At 50.3% G+C, this 23,232-nt stretch overlaps 1 protein-coding gene and 1 long non-coding RNA gene across 3 annotated transcripts in view; one reads left to right on the forward strand and one right to left on the reverse strand.

The window, feature by feature from the left end:
• ESRRB (estrogen related receptor beta) overlaps nucleotides 1-23,232 on the forward strand; it is a 173,632-nt gene that overhangs the window by 135,207 nt on the left and 15,193 nt on the right. For both annotated transcript variants that reach the window (XM_045451611.1, XM_045451609.1), the window contains exons 4-5: nucleotides 19,512-19,622; nucleotides 20,112-20,273. In XM_045451611.1, the coding sequence (XP_045307567.1) occupies nucleotides 19,512-19,622; nucleotides 20,112-20,273 (273 nt within the window). The remainder of the gene's footprint in view (nucleotides 1-19,511; nucleotides 19,623-20,111; nucleotides 20,274-23,232) is intronic.
• LOC123584109 lies at nucleotides 1,886-15,564 on the reverse strand. The gene is made up of 3 exons (XR_006705165.1): nucleotides 13,636-15,564; nucleotides 10,401-10,463; nucleotides 1,886-3,957 (listed from the first exon to the last, which is right to left on the reverse strand). It is a non-coding gene; the product is annotated as an uncharacterized LOC123584109 (long non-coding RNA).

Raw genomic sequence — 23,232 nt, forward strand, 5'->3', positions numbered from 1 at the left:
CCTCTAAACATGCTCCTGAAGCAGTTCCTCAACTACCCCGGTGTCTACATAGCATGTTGCCCTTTAAACCACATTTCTCGTTAGCCTCTTCCTTTAACACCTTTGAGATGGCGAAGCCACTCAGTTATTTAGAAACATGCCAGCTGCTTCGTTGGGGGGGAGGGGTGGTCAAGGAAGAACAGTCTTCTTTCTAGACTAAAAGTGGGCTGTGTTAGACCTCCTGAAAGATTGTGAGTTCATTTTGATTCTACACGATTTGAGTCATACCCTTGTGTAGGGTGTGACCCGAGTTAGTGACTGACCAGGGTCCCCTGATTGCTACACCAGGCTCTTTCTGCTCCTCCAGAGCATCCTGGGGTTCACAGATGAGGAAACTGAGGCACAGAGGTCCTCAGCAGTATGCTTCAGTGCTGGCCTCTAGACTTCCTCCTCCGAGGGCTGCTGGAAGCCAGCCTAAGGGTTTCTAAGTCTTAGAGAAGCTAGCTCATAAATCCTGGGGACGGGGGCTACCGCCTTGTTCTGGAAGTTGGGCGTGAGGGCACTGGGTCAGGCCGGGGGCCAGCTGTGCATTGGCCTTTTCTGGTTGTAGTTTGTGGACTCTCATTGCTTACTTCACAGCATCTGGGGAACTTGGAGCAGAGGGGAGCTGCCGTGCTATTAGTATGCTTCTGAATTTTAACGATGACAGAATTGAGTCCTGTAGGGCTTGGGGCTCAAGGTCTTTCCCACCCTCAGGCTCTGCCGATGTGTGGGAAGCTGGGCCCAGAGCCTGGAGTTTCCCCATGCTCTGTGCCATGTCTGCCCCAACCCCAGGCCACTCCACCCTCACCCCGGGATTGTGAGCTGAAGAGCGTGGGAAGGGGAAGGAGAGATGAGGAAAAAGGGAGGGACCACCACTTGAAACCCCTGCATGGTTTCTCTCTAGGGTGGCAGCAAGGGGCATCTGACACCCCTTGGGCCCAGCCTGGAGAGGCCCTTTCCAGAGCTCTGCCTGGAGGAGGAGGGGCCGTCTGCAGAACCCTCCCCTCCGCCACGCCGCCCCAGTGCTGGCAGTTCTAAATCCAGAGGGGACAGGATGACACAAAGGCTCCCGGAGCGGACAAAGCCGAGTGCCTCCATTTAGTTTCTGTCCCCTGCAGTGCAGAGCCTTGGCGGGATCCTGCCATCAGAAGCTCCATGGGGACCAGCCCCCTGAGGAGGAGCGTGCCTCATTGAGGAGCCTGGGTCCCTGCCAGGTGGGGGCTCTTGGCAGCTGCCCCGGCTCCTGCTTTTGTTTGGTTGTCCCCCCACCACCTCGTGAGCAGGAGCCTGGGCCCCTGGGGCGGGCACAGGCTCCCTGCCCTCCCTCTGCTTTCCCCCAGACTCTGGCCTGACTCTGAGAGGCAGGCTGCAGCCTCCCTGGGAGCCACTCCTCCTGAAGGATCTGGGGTGGGCCTCGCTTGGAGGAACCAGGGGCCGGGGTCCCGGGTCTCGGGTCTTGTGCAGAAGTGTGGGGGTGGCAGGAGGCTGGAGAAGGGATGCGAATGTCCGCTCCCCCTCCTCCCTACCTCACCTGCACATCTTAAGCTGTTTCCTATCTTCTGTCCAGCAGCTCTAGAGAGCATGTGTGCGGTGGGGAGGGGGGGGGGGCGGGAGGGCCAGAGAGAAAGGGAGACGGAATCCAAAGCAGGCTGTCAGCACAGAGCCTGCCACGGGGCTCGAACCCACAGACCGTGATACCGTGACCTGAGCCAAAGTCAGATGCTTAACCCGCTGAGACGCCTAGGCGCCCCTGTCTTTTACAGTTTTTCTTTTCGCAAGTAAAACACCTTAGACACTGCTTCATAATTTGGGGGCCAGCACCTGTGGGGGTGGGGGAGAGAGGAGAAACTCTGGTGATGGGACTTCTTGTGACTCAGCCTCCCCCCTGCCTTGGGGCCGTCGGCTCTGGAATCATCATCATCGACTGTTCCATGTAGGCATTACCCAGGTCTGTCTCCCTTTAAGCAAATTCAGTGTGTGAAAGTCTGCTTTTTCAGAGAAAAAAAGTGACTTTTCTCTTCATAAGAAATCGGACACAAAATCCACACTGGGTTGAGGGTTGGGGCCTGCGCCCTCGCTCCTGGCTCTGAGGGAATCCTGCCGTGTACGTTCTCTCTCTGGCTTACACTCCTGGGCCTCCATTTCTTCACCTGGGGAGCAGGGGTGTTGACACCTGCAGGTCAAGCGGGGCGGGGGGACCACGTGGAAGGACTCCTTGGTGAAATCCACCGTGGGATTGCTTTAAGCCGTCACCTTTCTGGGCGTGTTATTAGAGTAGTTGGTTCAAAGGCGGTCTCGCGTGAGGTGAGACATACTCACCTCATCCTGATCATCCTGATCTTCCTCCTGGATTCGCTGGTGGGCATCTCAGGGGTGACCTCCGTCTGGGGCTGGCCCCCTGTCTGGGGTGTAAAGTCAGGATGACAGGTCCCCTCGGGACAGCAGCGGAGCAGCTCTCCCCCGATAGTTGGGCTTCCCTGCCTGGCTGGGGTGTGGCCTGCCAGCCTCTGAGCCGAAGGACCTGGAAAACCATTTGCTGCCTTTCACAGGAAGCCCGCACGCTTCAGCACGGCTCTGGGCTTTCAGCAGCTCTCCCTGGAAGGCCTGTCCTGCGAACTTCACCTTCTCCTCACCTCACTTCACCTGCCTCGGGCCAGCAGCCTCCCTGTCCCGCTCCACTTCCTCCTCCCCTCAGCCCTTGCCTGCCTTTTCCCCAAGTGTTTTCTAAAAGATATTTGATTTCAGTGAAAGCTGGGCCGACATCCATGCAATATGCTCTCACTCTCTTTGTGCTTGTTGGGAGGGCGGAGGGCTCCTCCGGGGATTCTGGGTAATTGGGTTAGTGGCCAGCTCATGTCAGGAAATTAAAAGGAGGCTCCGATCAGGTTCCCGCTGCATGGGATTTAATGGCTTTGTATTTATAGAGTATTCTGCCTCTAGCCCCTGCCAGAAATACCACTTTTCTGGCCCTGTGAATGAAGAAAGAGGATGAGAGATGGCTTGCCTTTAAAAATTCTTTCTCTTTTCCAAAATGCATTAGTGCTCTGAGACAAACCAACTCTCCAGCACTTCGGAGAATAGTTCTGAACTAGAGCCCAAGAATGCCGATATGTATCTGTATCTCCCTCGGACCGCTTTCCTTCTCATACGCGTGCACACAGATGCATACGCACGCACACGTCTGACAGTTCACGAGATCTTACCATGTGGCCTAAAGCATCTGGGCCACTCAGGCACGATGACCCGATGACCTCTGGCTGGGGAAATGTTGACTGAATGAAGTCATAGAGGATGATCTTGTCTGTGCCAAATCTTACTACTGTTCATTCAGGACTTTGGGTGTGCCAGAGCATTAAATAATTGGTTCAGTGGTCAGACAGACCCGGTGAGTCCCCAGCGTCACTGCTAATCAGCTCCTTGGGTGCCTTACTTAAACCTCTGTAAGCCTGCTTTTCTCCTCTGTAAAATGGGAATCATAATCATAGCCATTTTCATCATGCTCTCTACTCTTCAGGGAAGGCCCTGGAGTGGTACCACAAAGTAGGATTGGAGATGGATATTCTGCATCATGTGATATAATTGATTTTCTTCTGTGATCCAGAAGGGAGTTTTGAATCTCCCATAGCCTCTCTTCCCAATCCTTGGCTGATGACCTTGCTTTCCATTTTCTTGAAAAAGTAGAAACAAGCAAGTGGGGGAGTTTCTTATCCACCTGCTGCTGGATCCACAAATCTACCTGTTGTTTTCTGTCTTCACCCCTGTGAGAGCGATCTCTGCTCCTGTCAGAAGCCAGTCTCCTGACCTGTGCTCTGACTCTTTCTCCTTCTTTATCAGGGACTTCAGTCCTGGAGTATCATTTCTGCTTCCAGCATCATCAGTCGCTTCCTCACTACTGGATCATTTTCATCGCACACACCAAACATACTTTTGTTCTCCCTTTATAAAAATAAAATTAAATTTTAAAAAATCCACAACTATATATTGACCCTTCACTGCTACTTTTCCGTGCTCCTCCCTTCAACAAAATTTCCCCACTTGTTACATCCACTTCTTTACCCCACCTGCTTAAAAAAAAATGTTTTTTTTTCCTTAAAAAGTAAAAATCGGGGCACCTGGATGGCTCAGCTGGTTAGGCGTCTGACTTGGGCTCAGGTCATGATGTCACGGTTCACGAGCCCCATGTCAGGCTCTGTGCTGATGGCTCAGAGCCTGGAACCTGCTTCCGATTCTGTGTCATCCTCTCTCTCTGCCCCTCCCCTGTTCGCACTCTGTCTCTCTCTGTCTTAAAAATAAATGTTTTTTTTTTTTTAAAAAGCAAACATCGAGTAGATTCACAAAATATTTAGAGTATATTAGTTAGGCTAAGGCTAAGCTTCTATAAAAAAAAAAAAAAGATTCTCTTCCCCTCTCAAAACAAACAAAAACCAGAAGCTTAAGCAGGATGGAAGTGTATTCCTCTCTCATCTCTCGTGTAACAGTCCAAAGGTCAAAGGTGATCTGGGACCGGTTGGCAGCTTGGCCATTCTTATAGAAGGTGGACCCAGTTATCAGCATCTTTTCAGGCAGCCAGGAGGAAGTGTAGCCTAGCCAGATCATTGGAAAGATGGGACCCAGAAACGGAACCTGTTCCTCCCATTCACAGCCCATTGGTGGAACCTGGTCATATGGCGACACCTGTACAAGGACGTCTGGGAATTGTAGTCTTTAGCTGGGATGCCATTTGTCCAGCTAAAACTCTACTGGTATGGAAAAATGAAAAAATGCATTTAAGTGGGCAGATACTGTTACATGCCAAAAATATATGTAAAGTATAAAGAATACTGGTACCCTCCATCCAGTGTAAGGAAAAAAACTATCCTTTTCAGGTTCTGTTTGTGCCCTCAGAGGTAACTTACTCTGGTTTCACATTATTTTGCCTTTGCTTTTTTCAAATAGCTTTTTTTTAAATGTAGTACTGTTGTTTTTTTTTTTTAAGTTTATTTATTTATCTTGAGAGAGCAAGTGGGGGGTGGGGGAGGGGCATAGAGAGAAGGAGAGAAAGAGCGAATCCCAAGCAGGCTCTGCGATGTCAGCGCTGAGCCAGATGTGGGGCAGAGCATGACCTGAGCTGAAGTCAAGAGCTGGACGCTTAACCAGCTGAGCCACCCAGGCGCCCCTAATAGTTTTATCATGTGTTTATATCTCTATGAATATCTTGGGGGGGGGTTGTTGTTTTAAATGAAATTATACTGTGTATATTTATTGCTGAAATGAGGGGCATCTGAGTGGCTCAGTTGGTTAAGCATCCGACTCTTGATCTCAGCTCAGGTCTTGATCTCAGGGTCGTGAGTTCAGGCCCCGTGTTGGGCTCTATGTTGGGCATGGAACCTGCTTAAAAAAATTATTTTTCTGAGGTGAATGCTCTTGTTGCACGGTGCTGTAATCCATCCATTTCCATTTCTTTATAGCAGGAGTCCACCAGAAAATAAATATTTTAGGCTCTGGGAGCTGAACGTCTCTGTTGCAGCTATGTAACTCGCACCACTGTAGGAAAGCAGCCACAGACAATATAGAAATGTAGGAACAGGGCTGTGTTCTGATGCACAGACAAAGGACTGGGTTTAGCCCACAGCCCTTAGTTTGCAAACTCCTGAACTAGAGTATCACTGGATGAGTTTGGGAGAGTCTGTTTTTCCTTTCTAGTGCTGCGGGAACAGTGCTGCCTTGAGTCCCAGTGCACATGCATAAGGGGTTTCAGGCCGGGGGTAGAAGGGCCACAGGTATGTGCGTCTTCAGCTTTATGAGATGATAGGAAGTTCTTTTTTATTTCGTTGTACTGACTCACTACTGGTGTTCGGATGTTCTGGTTGTCCCATATCCTCACCAACACTTTTTTTTTTTTTAATATTTTTGAGAGAGAGAGAGAGAGCAGGGTGAGGGGCAGAGAGAGGAGAGAGAGAATCCCAAGCAGGTTCTGTGCTTTCAACACAGAGCGTGATGCGAGGCTCAATCTCACGAACCGTGGAGATCATGACCTGAGCCAAAATCAAGAGCAGGATGCTCAACCAGCTGAGCCACCCAGCTGCCCCATCCTCGCCAACACTTATTTAGTGTGTATAAACTAGTGTTTTCTTATCGCTTTGGTATGTATTCTCTTCACTGTCAGATAAGCATATTCCATATGTGGTCTAGCCACTTGGGATTCCTTTCCTGTGAGTTGCTTGTCTGAGTCTTTTCCCTATTGTTCTACTTTATTTTTTTCTCATTGGTTGTAGAAACCTGTATATGTTCTGGTCATTTTATTAGTCACTTTTCAGTTGTTGGTGTTGTAAAAAGCTCCCCATTTGTGGCTTCCTTCTCTTGATGGAGTCTTTTGATGATCAGAAGTTAGTAATTTTTTTTTTAATTTTTTTTTAACATTTATTTATTTTTGAGACAGAGAGAGACAGAGCATGAACGGGGGAGGGTCAGAGAGAGGGAGACACAGAATCTGAAACAGGCTCCAGGCTCTGAGCTGTCAGCAAAGAGCCGACGTGGGGCTGGAACTCACGGACCGCGAGATCATGACCTGAGCTGAAGTCGGCCGCTTAACTGACTGAGCCACCCAGGCGCCCCCAGAAGTTAGTAATTTTAATAAATTGAATTTATCTGTTTTTTTCCTTTGTGGTGTGCACTTTTACGTTATTCAAAAAGTTATTTTCCTGGCCTGCTTTCTTAAAGATGCTTTCCTCATCTGCCTTACCTGTTAGATCTCAGACCCTGCTGGAACCAATTTTTTTTTAAATTTTCTTTTTAATATTTATTCATTTTTGAGAGAGAAAGAGAGAGAGAGAGACCCAGAACCCAAAGCAGGCTCCAAGCTCTGAGCTGTCAGCACAGAGCCTGATGTGGGGCTCGAACCCACGTACCATGAAATCAAGATCTGGGCAGAAGTCGGACTCTTAACCGACTGAGCCACCCAGGCGCCCCTGGGATCAATTTTTGAGTACGATGAGCTTTTTACCCTCAGTCTGCCCTGGTCACACCACACCCCTGACCACAGCCCTGAGCCTGCCCCCATACCCCCTGGGTGGCCGAACCTGTCCCGTCTTCCCTGACTCAGCCTCTCGGCGATATTCCAAACACGTGGCCAGCCTTTGTGCCCTTTTCTCTTGGCTTCTCTGCCCTCCTGTTTGCCTGGTTTTCTCCTTACCTCTCTCACTGTGCTGTTTATCTAGCCTTCTTTGCAAATGCTTCTCTTTCCTGCTCTTTACATGTTGGTGTTATTTGGGACTTGGAACCAAGGTCTTCTTCACCTGCACCCTGGAGGCGATCCCTTCTAGGTCCAAGACTTGATACAGATGACTCTCAGTCTTAGACCTGCAGTTCCACCTCCTGCCGTGCATTCCGATGCTAGTGCCTCACTGCCCTGCTGGCATGCCCACTTGCGTGCTTAAGAGGCATCTCAGACTCAACACACCCAGAGGGTACATCTGGCTGTGCCCCATCCCTCCCCCAAAACCCTAGTCTTCCCCATCTCAGGAACGGCACCCCTATTTACTCCTTGCTCAAGCAAAACCTAGAAGTCATCCTGGACTCCTTTGGAGTCAGTGTCCAAACTGTATTTGAGATCCTCCCCCTTTTCTTCATCTCCATGGCCATGACCCTGATCCAGGGAAGTGCCATCTTCTTCCTGGACCATCGCAACACTTGCCTAACTGGACTTCCTATTCCACTTTGCGTTGAATCCAATCCCCGTAGCAGCCAGAGTGATCTTTTTAAAGCACTAATATGATTCTGTCACTTTGCTTCACGTCATTCAAAGACTTTCCATTGTACTTAGAATAAAGTCTAAGCACTGTAGTCTGATCTTCAAGATCCTTCCTGCATGGTCTAGCCCCTCCCTACCTTTTCAGTGCCATCTGGTCCCCTTCCTTTCCTGCCCCCTCACTCCTGCCCACTCTCCTCCAGCCTCACTGGCTGACTTTCGATCCTCAAGCATGATGGGCTCTTGCTTACCCTAGGAGCTCTGAACTGTTCCTCCTGCTTGGAACGCTGTCCCCTCATATTTGCAGATCTAACTTAAATGTCATCTCAGAAAGGCCTCTCTTCTTCCCACTTCGTTTCCATCATACCCCTTTGTTTACTTCCTCACTGAACTTCTCCCAATCTGAAATTATCTTATTTAGTCATTCGTTTGCATGATGTTTACTGTGACAGCCTCTAACCCAATGGTTATTGACTTAGGGGCTCATGAATTCTTCTGAAAATCCGGTGGGAATTCTACCATAAAACATACGCAAGTACTTGCACATAAAATTTTGCAGACGATTTTAGGAGCTTCACAGGACCCCTGAAGCCCACCTCAGAGGTTCCCGGAGTCAGATTAAGACCTGTTATTACAGAATCAGAGTTTTAGAGGTAGAAAGAACCTGAGAAACAATTCAGTCTCCTGGATGGTAAATTGCCTTTACCATTAGACTGACAGCTGTGGCGGGGGGAGTGGCCACCTAGATACGTCATCCAAAGGCTTAGGCACAGTTGGGATCAGTAGGCAAGAGGGCTGTGACCTATTAGCAATGTCTGCCACAGACTAGGAAACGGAAGGCAGCGGCACAGCCAACAGCTATTTGCCATGCCTGATATGGTGCAACTGAGTTTAATTTGTCCAAGGCCACGCAGCTAGTAAATAACAGAGCTGGGTGGTATTTAGTCTCTTTGGTTATGTGAGAATTCTTTGTAAGAAGCCCATCCCAACTCAGAATTGATGGTTTGGCCAGTAGCAAAGGCTGTAGCTTTTCCTCAAAGGAAAAAAGAAAGGGAAAGGAAGGAGAAAGAGACTGGGTCTAAATAGCCTGGCCCTGTCACATGTACGGTGTTGGAGACTTTTTGGTGGCTCGGAATGCAGGACGAACCCAGGCTTGCTGAAATGTCCTTGGGCCCATGATGGCCCGAGTGAGAAGGGTCCAGGGGAGAGAGCAGCAGGAGATGAATACTTTAATAGACAGGAGGCCGGGGCTCCTCACTCAGTGCCATGGTACCCACCAGGGACCGTTGGCACAAATCCCAGAATACTAGGTAGCACGTGGGTTTACCCACTCACAAGGCTCTCTTGACTTTTAGTGAGTCAGGCGTGAGGCTGTCACCATTATGATCTGGCACCAGGGTAAGAGGCAGCCCCAAATAGCCATCCCGTCCTAGGCAGCAAGGTGAGCTCACCCGTTACCCAGAACTCCCTGCAGGACAGGTAGCTAAAGGAAGCCCCCCATGTGCAAGGGGTGTAGACAAGTGCTTAGGGTACTCGTCTGCTCTGCTGGGGGCACCCGTCAGCATGCCCCCATGACCTGCAGCTTCTGGATATCCACATCACCTTCTGGGTGGTTTTCCCTGTTAGAGATGAGTCAGCTGTCATTTTGTAGAATTTGTAGGCAGAGTCAACCCTTAAGTCCCCAAGGAAGAATATTGGTCAGATCAAGTATTGACTAAAACAGGTTTAGTGTAGCGCTCCCAGATCTGGAAAGTCATCAGAACCACTGGAGGAACATTGAGAAATTACCCATTCCTGGACATCATGCCAGACCTACTGACTCAGAACCTCAAAGGAGTAGGTAGTCAAAGTCTGTATTGTTCCAGGGCTTTCCAGGGCATTCCAGTGATCCCACAGACTGGTGGCCTCAAGTTCAAAGCAAAGGAGATAGGATTTGGAGGTCAAGATTCAGATCCTCCCTCCAAAATTTCCTGGCTGTGTGACCCTGAGCAAGTTACCCCTCTTTTCTGAGCCTCAGTTTTCACATGGGAATAATAACAATAATAATATTCCACATAATAATTCTCCCCCCTCAATATTGTTATACAGAGTTAATGAGATTTGGAAATAGCTTTGTAAACTGTGAAGCATTGCACAAATGTGCACCTGTTTACATCATTCATAAACCAGGGACACTGAATTGAGGTGGGGTGGGCTGGGAGGGTGGGATTTCTGGGTAAGGCGAGGGGAAGGGTCCTGACCATGAAAAACTTGGCCATGTCAGGAGAGATCCTGCCCTTAGACATGGATAGCAGCTCTGCAGAGGAGGCCAGAGGACACGGGCTCGGGGGCCTTTCTCTCTTCAGCCTGGTGTGAGCCTTTCTTGTGGGAGGAGAAATGTGACAGGGGCATTGCCTGGGCCAGGCTCTGGGCCAGGTGCAGAGGGCCACGCTTTTCAGAGCTTCAGCTGGTTATTTTTAGTGCCTGGCTAGAAAAGAAAGAAACTTGAACTGTCCCCGGCTGCTGTGCCCCCTGCACACGTGGCTATTTTTACTTCCGAAAGACTGGGATCTTGTCCAGCTTAGGGAGGGAAAATGAGAAGAAAGGAGGGAGGTGGAGGGAAGCAGGAATTATTTTACTTCCATTAAGAAAAAAGCCAGAAGGCTGATCTTACCAAGTCAGCAAGTGGACATCTGATCCAGGACGTGGCAGCCGCTGCCTCTGGACGCTGATGCACCTGCGGTGGGTGGGAGAGGTCAGCAGATGGGCATGGGATCAGGAGGTCTGGGGGCCTGCCATCCCTCCTTGCAAGGACTTTAGGCCCCAGAGTGGCCCTGCGGCTTCTTTAATATTTCCTGTGCCCTGAGTTGGGAAGTAATGGGACACGGCGGGTGGAGGGATCCCAGCCTGGTGACGAGCCTGGTGGGGGCTGGGAGCCTTACAGCTGCAGCCAAGGCAGAACCTGTGTCCCGGGTTGGACAGAGGCAGCGCTCCACCCTGTGGGCATATTCAAGAGAGAACTCGTGGAGCTGTGTGCCCCTGGGCACATTATTCAACCTCTCTGAACCTTAAGGGTTCCTTAAGTTCCTTAAGGGTTTTGTTTAACGAACCTGATTCATGTTGTTATAACTAAGGGGGTGTGTTTCTCTCTCTTTCCAAGAAGGCAGTCAGTTCCTGCCAGACCCTACCACCTTCCATAGGCAGAAGAAAGGAAAGAAATTATGAAGCTTCTACTGTGTACCAAGCACTTTGTTACTTTCACGCATTTTACGTTACTTAATTCTACTCACCTGAGAAGGGAGAAGTATTTTAAAAAACTTTAATAACTTAGTTGAGATACAATTCACTGCTTATTAAAGTGCATTGCCGTTTTGAAGACCATTTTTAAGTACACAATTCAGTGGCACTAAGCACATTCACAGCAATTCCATTTCCCAGACTTCTTCATCATCCCAATCAGAAAACCCTGTACTCATTAAACGGTAACCCCCAGTCTCTCCACCACCGTCCCCCCCTCCCCCCCAGGCCCTGGTAACCTCCAATCGGCTCTCTGTCTATTCTAGATATTTCTTATAAGTGGAATCCTACATTATCTCTCCTTTTGTGTCTGGCTTCCTTCACTCAGTGTAATGTATTCAGGTTTCCTCCATCCTGTAGCAGGTGTCGAGAGTTCATTCCTTTTTATTATGACTGAGTAATATTCCCTTACGTGTTTGACCCCGCATTTTGCTTATCCATTCGTCTGTCGATAGATCGTTGGGTTGCTTCCACCTTTTGGCTGTTGTGAGTATTACTGCCATGAGCACTGAAATACAAATAACCTGTTAGAGTTTCCTGATTTCAGTTCTTTTGGGGATATACCTAGGAATGAAGTTGCTGGATCATAAGAATGGCTGATAATTCAGTTTAACTTTTGGAGGAACTGCCCAGCTGTTCTCTACAACAGCTGCACCATTTCGTATCTCCGCAAGCAGCTAAAAAAATTTTTTTAATTAATCTTTTTATTTTTGAGATAATTGTAGATTCACATGTAGTTGTCAGAAGTAATACCGTTTCTCCCAGTGGTAGCAGCTTGCAAAACCGGTGTGGTATCACAGCCAGGATGTTGATATTGATACAGTCACGATAGGGAACAGTTTCAAGGGTGAAGTATTTTTAATAATAGTAATATTAACTGACACTTAATGGTCACTTACTAGGTGCCATTTACAATATTTTAAGTGCTTTATTATTTTATTTTTAGTTTTTTAGTTAAACTTTTTTTTTTAATGTTTATTTACTTTTGAGAGAGCGGGAGAGAGAGCATGAGCAGGGGAGGGGCAGACAGAGAGGGGAACAGAGGGTGTGAAGGGGTCTCTGTGCTGACAGCAGCAAGTCTGAGGCGGGGCTCAAACTCATGAACAGGGAGGTCATGACTTGAGCCAAAGTCAGTCACTTAACCGACGAGCCGCCCAGGCACCACCTTCGGTGCTGTACGTGTATTAACTCATTCAATCCTGAACGATAATCCTATGAGGTGCCACACTGTTATTTTAGTACAGGTGTAGAAACTGAGGCCCAGAAGGGTGAAGAAACTTGTTCCAGGTCATTCAGGTACTAGGGGGGGGTAGAATCAGGGATTCCATCCAGGTCTGACCCTGAGGCGAGGGCTTCTTTCTTCTGCTTTAGAGGCACAGACCTCTGTGCACCCCCATACAGTTGCTACCCTCCAAACAGAGTCACCAGGCATGCCCGGCAAGCTGCAGCCAGGAAGGTTCTGGGTCTTTGCTTTCAGGCCTTGTGATGAAGCATCTCAGCATGGACTTGGCTCCTCCTCCCGTTCACACTCCCTTTCCCCCTGTTCCTTGCAAGCGTGACTGAGCACATCTCACCTCCCCATTGTCTTGGTCAGGGCTGGGCAGGAGCCGATGTCCCCTCACAGGCCACCAAAGAGGATTTAATGAAGGGACTATTTACAGAGGGGTGAGTGCGATCGTGGGAACCAGTCAGAAGTGGTGATGGACCCCAGGACTAGCAACAGTGGGGAGCCTTTAACAGTGCCAGCCTGAAAAGATCTGGCAGGAATTGCCTGAACGAGAAGGTGAGAATTGTAGCTGTTCTCAGAGGTCAAAGTCAGACCTGCATTCCTACCTGTGTGGTCTTGGCAAGTTACTCACCCTCGCTTCGCCTCAATTTCTCCATCTGTAAAACGGGCTAATAGAATCTCCCTCTAGGGTTGTTGCAGTCCCTACGTGAAATGCTCAGAGCAGAGGGCAGCACCAAGTAACGGCTGCTCGGTAGATGTGACCTTCTCCTTACATTCTTGTCTACAAGATTTAGGGGTGTTGTCGTGTTGGCTCCCTGTCTAGTCCTGAGGTCAACTACAGGACTCAGAATGCACAGGAACATCCTGCACAGGATTCCAGGGATTATTGATCTTTTTGTATTCTTAGCAAATTTGTGAATGCTTAAATTTTGGCCTGCACGTGTTAAGGGATTAACAGTGTTAAACGGTGGTTCAACAAAGGGTGTGTATTCATTACGGTATTTAGACATCTGGAATAGCTCACGTGTAAGTGTTATGAATGCTTTAAATTCAGAAAGTATCAATAAGATGATGGAATCTAATAATCCCAGACAGCGATTATAAATTAATTAGTATTTTAATATACTCCCTGAGCCTACTTTTTTAGATAGTTTGCTAAAACTCTGAGAACACAAACAATAAGCCAACTCTTCAAGTTCAAGTTGCCTTCTCTTTCTCTCTCTCTCTCTTTTTTTTCCCATTTGGTGTTTGTAAGACTTAAGCATCCTAATTTAAGAAGTAATTGTCCGTTTTATTAGTTAAAACTGCTTTCTGCTGCAAGTTACAGAGAACTTGACTGCTAGTAGCTTAAGCGTCGATAAAGGAGATTGATTTCCCTACCTACCAGGGATTCTGGAGATCGGCAGTTGCTGGCATTTCCCAGGCTCTTTCTGTCTTTTTTTGGTGTTCTTTGACGTCCTCACTTGGCTACCACAGCTCTAACCTTCACCTTCCAGGTCAGGGCAGGAGAAAGGCAACAGAGTTGCACCAAACATATCTGTTTCTCCTACCAGAAAAGCAAAACCATTCCCGGAAGCCCCCAACATGGACTTCCCCTTACAGCCCATTGGCTGGAACCAGGTCATATGACCAGCACTTGCTACCACAGAAACTGGGAAAGTAGGAACCAGGATTGGTAGGACTAGGGGTAGTGCTAGGGGTAGGATGTTTCTATAAACAAAATCCAGGTTCTGTTAGCATGAAAGAGAGGGAATGAAAAGATAGTTGGGTAGGCAACTAATAATGTCTGCCAGACCCAACCGTTAGAATCTGGTGATTTGTTTTTAAAGGATTCATGATACAGCATCTTGCTGCAGCGCTCAGGATGAGAACCCAGTCCATGCCATTATCTCATTTACTAAAATTGTGAGCAGTGTACTCTAGATAAAGTATAAAAACACATTGGCAGATAATACGTACAAACACAGTTGACCAGCATCTGTTTAGGCAGAGGGCAGAGGAATTCAGACCTCTGTCCCGTCTCTGTGTTGAAGAAGCTGACCATTCTCAGTTCAGAGCCCACATCAATAAAGACAAATGCGTAGAAGGCAGGGATGTGATTGGCCTGAAAACACTGTACGCATATAGAAAATAAGGAGTGCTTGGCCACAGAAGGAGGGTGCCCAAGGATGTTCAAGTCCATAAGGGGTTGTCTTGTGAAAGGGGGTAGTCTCATTGGGTGGGATGGAGGGTAGGTAGAAAGTGACCTAGAGACAGAATTTAGCTCAATACAAGGGGAAACTTTGATGAGGAATGGGCTGTCCTAAGGGAGTGAGTTTCTAGAGGCTGGGGGGAACAGATGGAAGCTGGGAAAAGGATAAGACCCTGAGAGTCTTTTGTTTCCTAAGCCCGCAGGGCTTCATTTGAACTGGTGCATCATTTCACTCAGACACTTGACTGCCTACCACGGGCTGGGTGAAAATGGAGCTGACTTGGGCTCTTTCCCTTAGGAACCCATTGAACTGAAAAGTGGATAGGAACAGAGAGAAACAAGCACGAGGTGGCACACAGAGTGCAGTGAATGCTGCCGTGTGGGCCAGTGGCAGTGACGGCCTCCCTTGGCCAGTTGAACCACTGCCAACTTACCAAGCCTTTCCCTGCTGTTGTGTCATTCTGGTGTCACAAGAGCCATATTCGGTGAGCAGAGTTGATATTACCATTGCCTCCTTCCCCGTACCTGGTGATGAGGAGACCAAGGCTATGAGAGCCAACTGGGCCAAGGCCGTTGAGACGGGTCTGGGACCTTGACCAGGGGATCCCATGGGGTGGAGCGCTTATGGGCTTGTGGCTGGGGGAAGATCTGGGAAAGCAGGCAGGAAGCCAGGATGCAAACCTGGCTCATACCAGACATCAATTGAGGCATAATCGAACCCAGCAGTCTACTTTTCTTAAGAAAACAGAATAAGCTGATAACTGATGCATGTATTGATTGGAGCCATTGACCATCCTGCTGTGAAGATCTGAAGGAGAAAATTTAGAGGAGAGATTACACCCACCGGGCCCAGGGGAGCTGTACCCTGGAGTAGCAGAGAGCATACGTACTGGCTCTTTTACTGGGCAGATTAGTCAGTCACCCGAGCCTCGGTTGTTCTCGTTTGTAAAATGGGGACAATTGTGCCTGCTTTATATGCTGTAGATTACAAGGGGCAACACAGAGAAAGGCCTCCACAAATTAGGCCGTTCTCATGTTTGTTATGACTGTGACTTACCAGAGGATTGTACATACTTGTTGGGGAAAAATGGTAATAATAATGGTGATGATGATGATGATAGTAAAAGCTCCAGCTTTTTTTTTTTAATGTTAATTTTTGAGGGGGTTGGGGGGGTGGGCACAGAGAGGGAGACAAAAGATCTGAAGCAGTCTCCACGCTGTTAGGGCAGAGCCTGATGTGGGGCTTGAACCCATGAACTGTGAGATCATGACCTGAGCTGAAGTCAGATGCTCAACCAACTGAGCCACCCAGGCGCCCCCAGCTCTGGCTTTCTAAGCATCCATTGGGCATTGGGCACCATGACAGACCCTGTAATGGGACGGGGAGCAGCCCCTGGTTGTAGAGGTGCTGTTGGAGCTTGGATCTCTGGAAGAAGCACCCGGCCCCCAAGGGAAGGAGGCCCAGCCGTTCCTGTATGCATCAAGACTTTCTTGAACAGCCACTACAGGCCAGGCCCTATATCAGGACAAAGAACATTCTAGATGGAGGTTGTGACAGAAGTGGCAACTGCCCATCTCCTTGCCTTGCTAAGGGACCCATGCCTCTTTCAGGGTTTTGTTGAGCAGTTTCCACTCCTGCTACACCACCCGGGTGGGTGTAGGGGAGAGCTTATGAGACTGGCCTCAGGAGAGAAAGTCAGTGAAGTGGGGAAGGGCTCATCCTGGACTCCGGTCAGACCCCGGCACACAGTAGGTGCACAGGAAATGGGCCCCCTCCTCATCCTGTGTGAATGAAGTCGGGCATTCTCACTTTTAGTCTTACCAGCTTTCTAAGACAAAGCAGAGCCTGGTGGAGGGTTTGGCTCACGACGTCCGGTGTCCGTGTTGTAGGCGGGCGGGGGGGGGGGGGGAGCTGCTTTGTAGCTATATCACTGGAGGGTGTCAGGAAAACAGGACTTTCCCCACAAAACCTTCAAAGGAGGAGCCATCCTTCCTGCCTTTGTGTGCCTGCTCCTTCTGCCCTCACTGAGGGGGCCAGAAGGGAGGGGTGGCGTTTGGGAGCCAGAGCCCCACCAGCATGTGGGTTTAGCTCCTGCACCGGATGGGCCTCCTCTGTCCCCTTCAAGGTCCGGGCCGCTGCCAGTCTGTAGGATGCTATATTGCAGCCCTTTCCAAACACCGTTGTGCCTCCGAGTCACCTTGTTGAAGTGCTGACTCCCGTTCCTAGGGGGCAGCCTGACATATTTGCATTTCAGACAAGCTCCCGGATGATGCCTGGCCTGGACCACCCTTCGAGAAGGAGGGCAGTGGCCGGTGTCCCACCTGCCTTCACTCCGCGCTCTGTCACATGCATGCTGACTGAACTGCCTCCTGGTGACCGCAGCTGTGCCCAGGGCTTGCTTTGGGCCCTACAGCCCGCCCAGCCCCGGTCCGGGAAGGGCTGGTGACTGCCAGGAGGGGCGGTTGGATGCCCCAAGGCCCTCATCTGCAGCAGGGTAACTGGGGAGTGTCCTGCCCTGTCTCCCAGGGTCTTCAGGGAGGCTGAGCCTCAGCTGGCAACGGCAGTAACCTGCTCACCTACTCAGGAACACACTCGTGATTGGCTTTCTTCCTGGGTTCACCTTCCAGATAAACTCTCCTTGTCACAGGGTCTGGTCCAAGGCAACCCAACTGTAGGCGTGGTCAGTTGCAATCCGCTCTGCCCCTCAAAGCAGCAGGGGAGTTCACTGGAAGCTTCTCAGGAGGCTCAAGGACCACACTTAGAAGCCAGACAAGGACCAAGGGAAGCTCCAGAAAGCCTAGGCACTAGAGATGCAGTAGCCAGGAGAGTGTGGCCCAGGGTGCCCACATCCCCGCTGCTGACCACCACTGCAGCCCTGAGCAGCTCTCCCCCTCCGTTTTGGTGTCGTTTGATCAAAGCTTCCCGTTAGCTGTTCCTGAGTCACCAGCCCATGCTTCAGCCTCCAGAGGGTCAAGTTAGATACCCAGACTTGGAGTGGGCACAGGCCCCCCAACTGCGAGATGACCCACAATAGGGGAATTACCTTTAAGCGGGAAGCAGGGGTGGGATGCTGGGTAGACCGTCTCCCTCCAGAAAAGTTTACTGCAGCCATGTTCAGCTTCAAGTACAGGAATGTCAGACTGGGGGGTGAAAAGGACGCCGTTGATGAAAATGCAGAGCAGTGACTGGCCCCACATAGAGTCCCCCTGGGCCATCTGTCTTGGTGGCTCACAACATCCTCCCTGCCCTCTGCCCTGAAGGAGGAGGAGGTCTGAGCCCTTGAGTGGGAGCACGTGGGCACGGTACCATGCCAGTTCCCCACCCCAGTTCCCTTAGGGCAACTAGCAGTTGAAAGGCTGGTCCCTCTTATTCAGCAAACAAAGCGATTTCACTTTCTATGGCTCTCATTGCCCCGGAAACTTTCTCTCGCGTCCCAGGGACTTAACCGTAGTAGCTGTACATCCTCAGAAACAGCCAGCAAATCACCCTTGGCCTGAACGGGATCTAAATCCTCGTTCCATTCGGTCACCCATATTGCTGCCTTCTGGCCTCTCCCCAGGAAGGGCCTGAACTGCCGCCACTGCCAAGCTAGGAGGACAGGCAGGAGGAGGTGGCAGCAGGAAAGTGCCCTGAAGATCAACTACTAGGACTCTGAGGGTGATGCTGTTGACCTTTGGGGAAAGGAACAGGAAGTTGAACTTGACCTGTCACCTCAGAGGCTAAGGTGGCCACTGAGCTCTCTTCCTCTCAGGACTCTGTCTCTTACTTTTTTATCTTTATTTTTTATTAAAAAAAATTTTTTATGTTTACTTATTTTTGAGAGAGAGAGAGACAGAGTGTGAGCAGGGGAGGGGAAGAGAGAGAGGGAGACACAGAGTCCGAAGCAGGCTCCAGGCTCTGAGCTGTCAGCACAGAGTCCGACGCGGGGCTCGAACCCACAAGCTGTGAGATCATGACCTAAGCCGAAGTCGGAGGCTTAACCGACTGAGCCACCCAGGCGCCCCACTTTCTCTCACTTTTTATGCGTTTTAATCAAGGCCCGTTTCATGGTAAGCTTAAGGGAGCCGCTCTGTTTCCTGGAATAGTTCATACTTTGGAGCTAATTCGTTGGATCCCACCCGTTTTTCAGGGCAGGCCACATAGGTTGGTGTCCAGTCTGTGCTTGTGTGCCTTTGGATGAGGAACCTATTTGAGGTCCTGTCCACCCTGCAGGCTGGTGAGGGATGTCAAATGGTACGAACATGTCTGTCTAGACTGCAGTTGCTGAGGGTGGGGTGGGTTCCTGGGAGGCCGTATCGACGCAGGGAAATAGCAGATCTCTGTAGGATCGGGCCTCATCCTGGGAAGGGATGTCAGTGTGGAGTGGCCACACCTGCTTTTGCACCTGCTGCTGGGAGACTTTGAGGAGTTCATTTTCCAGGTGTGGCCAGGACCACCTGCGTCCCCATCCAGGAGAGTCTGGTCCACGGCTATCCACGCCCCTGCTACTGAGGGTACTACCACTGCCCGGACCAGTCCTCACACTCCCTTTAGTCTAGAAGACAGACCGTAGAACTCCATCCTACGGTCTCTGAAAGTGGAACCCAGAAATTGACATCTGTAATGAACACCCATTCAGATGCTGCTTACGTGAAAAGGCTGAACATTCTTGTTCTTGTTCTTTGGAGGTGCCTGCCAGTGGCAGAGAGGTCCTTTCCCGTCTTGCAAGCCAACTCAACCCTCCCTGGATTCACAGCAGATCTAAAATAACAAGTCTTCCTTCCCTAACGTCTAGAGGAGTGCTTACGTTGTGCTTTCCCTTTGGAGACGAAAGACTCAAGCTGTGGGTTGCTCGGGATAGATGTCAGGAGGATGCTGAATCCAGAGGCAGGGCCGGGCCCGGGGCAGCTGGGATGGGTCATTACCGTTAGTTGTTTTAGGATTGCAGGACTCCCTGGCTGAGCTGGCCATGGGGCAGCTGGAAAGCCATCTAGTCGTGGGGGCCGAAGCCAGTGTTGCGATTCCAGAGTTAGTGCTAACACCCCTGATGCTGAACAGCCTGACACCTTGCCCCTTTCTTCCCCAACAGGTGTGCGCCTTGACCGAGTGCGTGGAGGCCGCCAGAAATACAAGCGACGGCTGGACTCTGAGAGCAGCCCATACCTGAGCTTACAGATTTCTCCACCCGCTAAAAAGCCATGTGAGTGTCAGGGCAGTCCATGCTCCTTCTGCCAGCATGGGTACCTGGGACATCTGGCCCCCGTGGGGAGATGCCACCTTCCCGCTGCTGGCTAGAGACAGTGTGGATCCTGGGGAGGTGGCGTTGGTGGCCGGCTGGGTGTCGGGTGCTTCAGGCTTCATTCGGAAGGCCTTTCCATGTGGGATTTACAAAATGTGGTTCCAAATGAAGCACGATCCTAAGAAGGCATGGGCCCCGGCATCCAGAACATGTCGCCCTCACCTGCCACTCAAAGCAGGTTCCTCTCAAGGGAAGTCACCAGCAACTTCCCTTAGAAGGCTATTTTTTAATAGCCCAAATCAACACGGCCAGCAAGTTTGTGGAGTGAGAAAGGGAGGGTGAGGGGAGAGACTCCTCAGAACCCAACTTTTCTTTCCGAGCCACTGCAGGCTCCACCCCGGCCCCTCCCTCCTCCCCCAATGTTCACATTCCTCCTCTGGTTGTTGGCAGTGACCAAGATTGTCTCCTACCTGCTGGTGGCCGAGCCGGACAAGCTCTATGCCATGCCTCCCCCTGGCATGCCGGAGGGCGACATCAAGGCCCTGACCACTCTCTGTGACCTGGCAGACAGGGAGCTCGTGGTCATCATTGGCTGGGCCAAGCACATCCCAGGTGAGTCCCATACGACCGGGCAGGGGTGGTATAGCCAGGGACTCTCAGCCACTGTCCCCGCCACTGTGGTTCTGATGCATGGGAGCCCCGGGACCCAGGAGCCGTGTTTTCTTCTGGGCTCCTTTTCTCTTCGTGGGATTGGAGGTAAGCAGGTGTTGGGAGGTCCAGTAACGTTCCTGAACTGCTGGGGGCTCTTCAGAATCAGTGATCACTCTCGAGGGTTGATGATTGCTTCTCACAATAGGTGAGATTCAAAGAGCAAGTTCTCTGAGTCCTTCAAGGCCAAAGGGTTTTCTTGTAGACCTTATTGGAAATGTGCTGGGAAAATGCAGCAGAGAATTTGAGTCTCTTGCTTTCTTTAGCGGCCAGTGGACTGGATGGTTAAGAACATGGGCTGGGGAGTCAAAGTCTGGGATTCAAAGGATTCAGCATCTGGGTCTGCGGCTCACTAGCTGTGTCACCGTGGGTGGGTCACCCAGCCCCTCTGTGAACAGGGAATAATAGCAGTACCTCCTTCGTGGGCTTTGCCGTGAGGATGAAATGCAAGGATGAGTGTGACGTGTGGTCCATGTTCACGTTCACTGCCGGCTCACTATTGCCACTTGCCTGATCTTACGGGAGGCCCATCTCTTAATAGGTGGCGTGGAAGGTGCATGTAATAAATACGTTTCAGGTGATAATGGACTCCGGGTACGGCTGTTCGCTGCGTGTGGCCCACACCCTTCCTTCAGCATCCTCCGTCTGGACAGACGGTGGAAGCTGGTTTTTAATTTTATTTTTGTAGACGCCGATACCCGCGTGTTTTGCATTACACACGTGTTGGGGAGCTTTCGAAAGCCTGTGCAGTTTATGCCTCGTAAGGTTTCTACAGCTTGTCTCATAGTGTGGTGGGGACATCCTGTTTTCCTCTGGCAGTCATCCACCACGGACTCGGATTCTTACTAGCGATGTGACATGGGGCAGTTTATCTTCCTGTCTGTAGGTCCTCTTTGTGTGTGTCGCCGGCTCTGAAAAATGAATGTAGCATGCACGGTGGTGTAGCAAAGGTGTCTGAGACTTTAGATGCCAAGGCCCGCAGTTGACTGGGGGGAGTCAGAATGTTTTTATAGAAGACACGCGTGTGTGCACAACCTATATGAAGGAGTCTTCCTGCAGACGAGGGCTCGGGAGCTGATGCTGGTATCACTTAGCTGGCAGGAAGCATAGCTTTCCTTGCGCAGATGGCCCCTGGCGTTCCGACTCGGGGTTGGGGGGGGGCCTCACCGGGGATCCAAGCTGGACGCCCTTACTAAGGAGCTCAGCCTCTTGGGATTACACACTCAGTAATTTTGAATCTGGCCTGTGCTGATTCAGCACAGACGTGGGGTCAGGCCACTGCGTAAGACACCTCAGCCCGGATTGCTCCACTGACCCGGGGCCGAATCCGGTACAGCTCCCCCTGCCCCTCACATCCTGCCCTCTCCGCCGTCACACGCTCCTCTTCCATCGCATCCCAGCGATGGCTCAGGGGTGGCGCCTGGCGGTCCCCCAGGTCACCGCTTCCTTTTCCTGCCACCTCTAAGGGGAGGCGTAGAACCAGGAGACGCTGTCTCCCTTGCACCCGTTCCTCTCTCCTGTCTTCCCTCCCTCCAGCGCCATCTCCCATCTGTGCCCGACCAAGAGGGAGGTGGGCCGAGCAGAGTGGCTGTTAGGGGCCCAGACTTTGGATCCAGACAGACCCGAGCCCTGATCCAAGTTCTGTCCTTACTGGCCTTGTGAAGAGATCTCATTTTTCTGAGCTTCAGTGTCCTTGCCTGTGAATTAGGAATCGTAATAGATGGTACAGGGCTATCAGCCCAGCCCCCGCACACAGTGGGTGCTTGATAAGTGGCAGGGACCGTGACGGTGTCATTGTCTTTGCTGATAGTATTAAAAGCTTCCTTTCACATCTTCCTTTTCCCTTGTCCGGAGCTGGATTCTTTTTGATTAAAAAATAAAATAAACATAGGGGCTCATTTGTCTGTCTGAAACACTAATTTGCCTATTTTGCATAAATTTGCATGCTGAATTATTTGGGCCTGACCTTCTAGTGTTTAAGGTAAAATTAATTAATAGCGTCTCCTGCCACTGCATGTAAACCTCATATTAGGGGCGATGACATATCAAGTGCCTGATATGTTTAAACTAATCGACTTAATCCCATCTCAGATTAGACAGAAAACTCCCCTGAAGACCTGCTCACTGGCCTTTAGAGAGAGAGAGAGAGAGAGAGAGCCAGAAAGAGACCAGGTTTCTTAGCAGGGTAGATGCAAGCCAGGGCCCCACCCTGGAACTGACGTCAGCTCCTGTCCATCCTGGTTCCTGGACAGCAGAAGGTTCCTTAAGACCGCTCAGGTTAGCACTCTGAAGCAGAGCCCAGCCCACTTTCCTTAAGCACAGGAGACCATGTCTCATGACTCAGTATGAGCTAACCTCTCAGTATCTGTCCATAGCCTGGCATACAGAGGGCACTTCATACTTGCCTTTGCATGCATTTATTGAGTAAGGTCTCTTGCTAGGAGTTGTGGTTGATACAAAGAAGTAGATTAATTTCTGCCCCAAGGATCTCATTTATAAATAAGGTGGATAATTTTGTTTTTAGTAAAATACTCCTTTTTAAATTTTTTTTAATGTTTGTGTGTATGTGTGTGTGTGTGTGAGAGAGAGAGAGAGAGGGAGCACGAGTGGGGGGTGGGCAGAGACAGAGAGGGAGACACAGAATTCGAAACAGGCTCCAGGCTCTGAGCTGTCAGCACAGAGCCCGACGCGGGGCTCGAACTCGGAACGGTGAGATCATGACCTGAGCTGAAGTTGGACGCTTAACTGACAGAGCCACCAGGCGCCCCAATACTTTTTCCTTAAAAAGAATTTTTTTTAATGTTTATTTATTTTTGAGAGAGAGAGACAGAGACAGAACATGAGCAGGGCAGGGAGGGGCAGA

The sequence above is a fragment of the Leopardus geoffroyi genome, chromosome B3 (genome assembly GCF_018350155.1).
Source record: "Leopardus geoffroyi isolate Oge1 chromosome B3, O.geoffroyi_Oge1_pat1.0, whole genome shotgun sequence".
Taxonomy (NCBI): domain Eukaryota; kingdom Metazoa; phylum Chordata; class Mammalia; order Carnivora; family Felidae; genus Leopardus; species Leopardus geoffroyi.